The 6,009-nt window shown below is 34.9% G+C and overlaps 1 protein-coding gene across 3 annotated transcripts; it reads right to left on the bottom strand.

Annotated features, from left to right (window-relative positions):
- Positions 1-265: 265 nt before the first annotated feature.
- On the bottom strand, positions 266-5,736 carry LOC113080588 (uncharacterized). Of its 3 annotated transcripts, none has more exons than XM_026252751.1 (4): positions 5,543-5,736; positions 2,092-2,427; positions 1,462-1,815; positions 266-1,377 (listed from the first exon to the last, which is right to left on the bottom strand). In XM_026252751.1, the coding sequence occupies exons 1-4, from the start codon at positions 5,583-5,585 to the stop codon at positions 1,235-1,237; spliced, it is 876 nt and encodes a 291-aa protein (XP_026108536.1). In that variant the 5' UTR covers positions 5,586-5,736; the 3' UTR covers positions 266-1,234. The 3 variants fall into 3 exon arrangements, with proteins under 3 accessions (XP_026108536.1, XP_026108537.1, XP_026108535.1); XM_026252752.1 differs by lacking the exon at positions 5,543-5,736 and having other exon boundaries at positions 266-1,082; positions 1,309-1,377; positions 2,092-2,525; XM_026252750.1 differs by lacking the exon at positions 5,543-5,736 and having other exon boundaries at positions 2,092-2,528.
- Positions 5,737-6,009: the final 273 nt, after the last annotated feature.

The raw sequence follows: 6,009 nt of genomic DNA, 5'->3' as shown, positions 1-6,009 counted from the left end.
TGGGTCAAAACTAGCCCAATAGTGGAGTATATAAGTAGGCCTAGTCCAGGTGGCTTTCGAAGAGAATAATCTGTGTGTAAGTGCTAAGGGTTTGCTCAAAGGGTTCGGGCTGAGTACCAGAAAAATGGATGGGTGAGTATTGCTAGCATATCAGGTCTACAATTAAGCAGAAATAACAACAACTGTGTACAACAATTATTAAGAACAAGTATTTTAATATGAATAATAAAATATATATATATTTTCTTTTACAAGTAATGCCACAGTACAGAAGTAGAAAAAACATCAGTAGGAAATTAGACGTGATGCTACTCGCATCTTTTTGTTAAAAGAGCTTTATAATTAGCTTATAAAAAGATACAGTATTAGCTACAGAAGGTGTGGACAGTGTAAAACACAAACCAGTTTCCATATATACACACAAAATTCGTTTCTGAACACAATTAACTATTGCATCTTTAATTCATTTGAGTTGGGAGTGCATAAACTATTTTAAATCCACATAAGTGGGTTTCCCCTTCCCATGATGCTTTGCACAGGGCTGGATAAGGAGAATAAATGTTGAAATAAAATGTTATTTGAGGAATTTTTTATTAAGATGATAAAATTGAGTGATATGTTAATGCGTAATGCTCTTTTATGTTTGTATTTAAAACAGTTTCTTGTATGTTAGTGTTTTTGTGGGTTACCATTGAGTAAAGCATGCTATAGATGTATTACAATCATCTTATGGCTATGTCTACCAAGTTGGTTAATGCCTAAAGTTCAGGAAATCCAGTGTATCAGTTTAGGAGTTGGGGCTACACATCATTATTGGATGAACATCCTGCCCTTAATTAAATTGAGTTAATCCAATTATTATTATTATTATTATTATTATTTCAGAGTAGTAAGAGATCTTAACAGGTTTACAGCAGTAAAAAAAAAAAGAAAAAAAAAACATACAGTTAAAATTACAATAATTTGTTTACATTGTACCATAAATGATGCTGTTCCGCTGTGTAATTACAGGATAGATGTTTGAATATGTTAAGATGAATAGAGGACGTCTTTTGAACAGACTAGTTCTCTACATCACTATCCTATAAGAAAACATTCACAGAAGTTAAGAGAAATAAACATGACTGACGTTCCAGTTACACACTCACACACACACTTTAATTTTGCAGTTAAAAATCCATCTTCTCTAAACAATTTACACATTCCAAGGGGCAGTACTGTCCTATATATTTAGTTATTCATATTTTTGCAATGATGACTGAATGAAACCACACCACACATGCGCATACACAAACCAGTAATTCTCACCTGTTACATCCGCAACGACAAGCTCAACTCCAACACATAATCCTGCTATAACAAGAAACTCAATCCCATCTGCCATGAAAAATACAAATTAAAAAGCCATTATTACTAGAGACTGATATGAGTAAACAGATAATACCCAAATAGCACACTCACTAGAGCCAGTTCCACTTAAGCTCTTTTCACTGATAACTATGATGCTGTACTGCCGGCAGATGCTGCTGCTGTTGGTGATGATCTTTAGCTCATAATCTCCAGAGTCTGTGGTTCTGGTGTCTGTGATGGTCAGAGATCCAGTCTGATCGTTCAGTTTCAGTCTGTCTCTGAATCTCCCGTCAGCATCTTCAAACTCATCATCTGTAAAGATCTTGATGGCATCTCTAGTAATTTCAGCGATGAGAGTATCATTAAAATACCAATTCTTCAAATCATTTGTGTTTTTTATTACACCAGGATCCAAAGTGACAGATTCTCCCTCCTTCACTCTCTTAGTCTTCATTTCATCCGTCTCTATTGAAACAAAGATAACAATGAAAACTTGGAAAGGAAATCATAAAAAATTCTGCACAAAAAATCAATACCAGACTCTGAACAGAAATAATTGGTGACATTTATACACAAGAAAACAATTAATTAAATTAATAAATGGGAAAACTAGAAAATACAAATTAAAAGTCCCCATAACACAAACTGAAAGCAAAAGTCATTTTGAACTGTCGTAATATCAAACACATTGTGAATAAGCATGTAAAACCTGAGTTTTTAAACATTTATTATACGACTCACTCCGGACAGTGATTCGAAAGATATTTTCGCTCAAGCTGTTGGTTTTGATGATCTGTAGTTTATATTCTCCAGAGTCTGTGTTTGTGATGTTCATGATTGTCAGAGATCCAGTCTGATGATCCAGCTTCAGTCTGTCTCTGAATCTTTCAGTCCCTTCATTACACTCAACATCTGTACAGATCTTACTGAGAAGGTCACTGATTTGAGCGATGCGAGTCTTATTAAAAAACCATTTAATCTTTTCTTGCTGTTTTGTTTTAACATCAGTGTGTAGAGCGACTGAATCTCCCTCCATCAGTGACACTAAAACGCTGTCTTCAACACCACCTGCTGCACCTGGAGAAGAAATGACATGTTCACTATAAATATCTCTTAAGAAAGCATATACAAAGGGCACCATGCATTTTCCAGACGTAAAGTTCCCATTTTTCTACCATATATACATATATACATATATATATACATATATATATATATATATATATATATATATATATATATATATATATATATATATATATATATATAATCAACTTTTGCTACCTTATGACAACTTACACAAGTATGAGAAAAAAGATGAAGAAAATTCAGGAAACAATCAAACAAACAAAAAAAAAAATTACAGAAAAGAAACCACAGTTAAGTAGAAAAAAAAAATTCATGATTACAGTACCATCCTGATTAAAAAGGAAGGACAATTTTCTCTATTGTCCCTCTTAAAAGGTGAAGTAATTGTCTCTTTTATGCCTCAGAAACCATTATTCATTTATAGTCTACAGAGATATATATATTTTTTTTTCTTAAAGGAAATCAACCAATGACATTCTTTATAGTTGTCTCTGCAAAATAAGCTAGGACAGAATTAGGCATTTGAACACAGAACAATCACTTTAACTGCTTATGTTCACTGTGTTTACAGGAATGCCAGGTCCGGCACTTTGAATGTTTAGTTTGTATTTTGACCATTTGGGCACGCCCCCAAAAATAGAGTGCAAAAACATAAAGGAGCCCTAGAAGGCAAGCATGGCTCGCGTCATTTGCTGCACATTTAACCCCGCCCACATCCAAGTGTGATGTCAGAAGCCACGTCTGTGTCCAATACATAACCTTGTGATTCCCCATCCCCTTCCCAGGGAAACCTGGAAGTATGTTCAAGGAATGATGGGTGTTTCGAGGATCAAGGTAAAATAATGTTATCTTCATTTCACTAATAAATGTTTTTGTATTTTTTGTAAAGGATGGTAAAATGGGCAAAAAAAAATAAACTTTCACTTTTCAAGAACAGTTCTTTATATGCAGTACACAATTCTTATAAATATACTTCATAGAGAGATTCCTGGATCTGATAGATTATTCATGGACATGGCATGTCCTTCAAGTCTTGTTCATCACGATAATTTGCTTTGAATGTGTCCAAGTCCTCCGGATACGTAAAGAAGAATAAAAAGACACCCCTTGCTTCATCTGATTCTCTGCAGGTCTCTATCTGGTGAGACTGCAGCAGGGATATCCGAACCTCTCAACCCAGAACTTCTCTGCATCAGGCTTGGGGCGAAAAATGAGTAGGATGCTGTAAAACATAACAAATCAACATTGAAAAAATTCAATAAAATGACAAACATGTCACACACAGGCGTCGATTTAAATTTCTGCCAGTGGGGGAAGCTTCAAAACAATGCTATGCACTTATTTGCACGTACAAAGGACAAAGTTCGAGGGCGCACACCACATACTGTAATATCTGAGGGAGCGCAGAGCCATGATCACTATAGGCTATAGGAGAGCAAGCCTGCTGCAAACGGAGAGATCCATGCACCTTTGAGTACCCTCACATATTACAATAATGCACTCTCGACATTTGCCATTAAAATAACGCCCCAAAACTGCCTGAAATGAACTATGAAACCGACAATAAAATGTACAAGCTGCAAACCATTTCTTATTGGTTATAAAGAACATAGAGTATCTCATGTTTTTCCATGGGTGCTTGATCATTTCTGTTCTGTTCTGTCAGAACTGTATTTCGTTGCCTTGTACCCACATGTGCAATGACAATAAAGTTGAATCTAATCTAATCTAATCATTTCCATTGGCGCTCAAGCCCCTGAGCACCTTTAAGATTGACATCTATGCTGTCACATAGCTACACAAAGTTATCAAGTAAGAAATAGTAAAATGATGGTTTTTCAACCAAGTCTCTGTTCAAGTGATCAGTGTGTATTATTAAAGATATCATATATGTACAGGCCCGGATTGGCTAATCAGCAGCACTGGGGGGGATGCCCGGTGGACTGGTCTATTTTTTGGCCAACTCATTATAGACACCATAGCTTTCCCAAGGGAGACGGAGAGGTTACAATCATCTGGGTTTAAATCATACTCAATTTGATTTGATTTGGACACAATATTTAAACTGAAGCTCGCAGCAGGCTGCTATGCACACTGGGCCAGCTGACCAATCACAACACATTTCATATTTCAGAAGGCGGGCCGTCATTTGATTCAGGAACTATTCAAGCCGTTCATGTCAGAGAGGTGTTGTAATAATGTAAAAGCTGTTCATTCACTTATTTTCCATTTCTGGGGTCATTTGGCAACCCTAATGATGATGTAATTATGGGTGGGTGAGAGATGAATATTACTGCATGTTTATTCTTATGACACAAATAAAAATGCCTCATCAATGCACTTTGTTCTTTATTTGTAGGGTTCTCGGGATGCAGGGCTATGGTATTATGAAAGAAAACACAGCAGAGTTGCTTATGCACATGCACACAAACTAGGCACACATAAAAAATTGTCAATGTTTTAAGTCTAAAGACCAAAGATGTTTTACTTACCGATAGGGCAAACAACTTCTTATTCTTTTTGGCTGTAAGCAAGCAGACTTTTTTTCTTTTTCTTTTCTTTTCTTTTTTTAAGGCAGACAACTTTATCCATTTCCCTTAGACATGTTTTCAAAGTAATGAGAACAAGATGAATTTTGGACATAGTTATATGGGCGTGACCACAGGCCATGGCTAATGTAGCCTACGTCACGCTTGGATGTGGGCAGGGTGAGATGTCGTCGATCAAAAACAAACAAACAAAACAGTAATAAATAATAATAAAAAAATGTACCCTCTGCCGTGAAATAAAACTAGCTCCCTTTCGTAGTTTAATATGCTTTTAACAGCTCTTATTAAATATCAGGCATGTCATGAAGTTACGTTACATGATTTGACTGATTTGGACGTTAAATTCGGACACTTTTAACGTTATAAAAAGGCGATTGATCGAGCATCACTGTGTTTCATATCCGTTATCATGTTTTAAAAGTACTTGTAACTCGAAACCGAAAGTAAAATCCGATTCATTGTACAGTTATAAAGCTCTTAAAACAACATTAAGAAGAAGTATAAAGAAATAACACGTCGACTAACACTGCGCTACATTCGCCATTGCGACTTACCAATCTGTAAAACCCACACTGCGATGAAAATGAACAGCGTCATCACACTTTCTCTGAAAAACCAATCAATAAAATAAAATGAAAATAAAAACTAAAAGTCCCGTTTTCGTGTTGACAACATCTACGAACGGATGTAGGGTAACATTTCCTGAATGCGGTGCATGACTTTTGTTGTAGCTGTCAGATGATCAACATGAGAGGCTGAGCAACATTTATTTATTTATTTATTATAATAATGGGTCAAGGATCCAACTATGGACATATTCGTGTTCCTCGTAGAAACTCGCCTTTGCTTTAAAGTAAAAAAAAAAAAATATATATATATATATATATATATATATATATATATATATATATATATATATATATATATATATATATATATATATAATAGTAATATTAATAATATATCTTATGATTATAGACTACCTTAAAAAAAAATATTAATACACTTTTTCTGTGTAATT

Source organism: Carassius auratus, unplaced genomic scaffold, assembly GCF_003368295.1.
Source record: "Carassius auratus strain Wakin unplaced genomic scaffold, ASM336829v1 scaf_tig00031692, whole genome shotgun sequence".
Lineage (NCBI taxonomy): Eukaryota > Metazoa > Chordata > Actinopteri > Cypriniformes > Cyprinidae > Carassius > Carassius auratus.
Note: the sequence above shows the minus strand (reverse complement) of the source record. Positions and strands in the feature narration are given on the sequence as shown.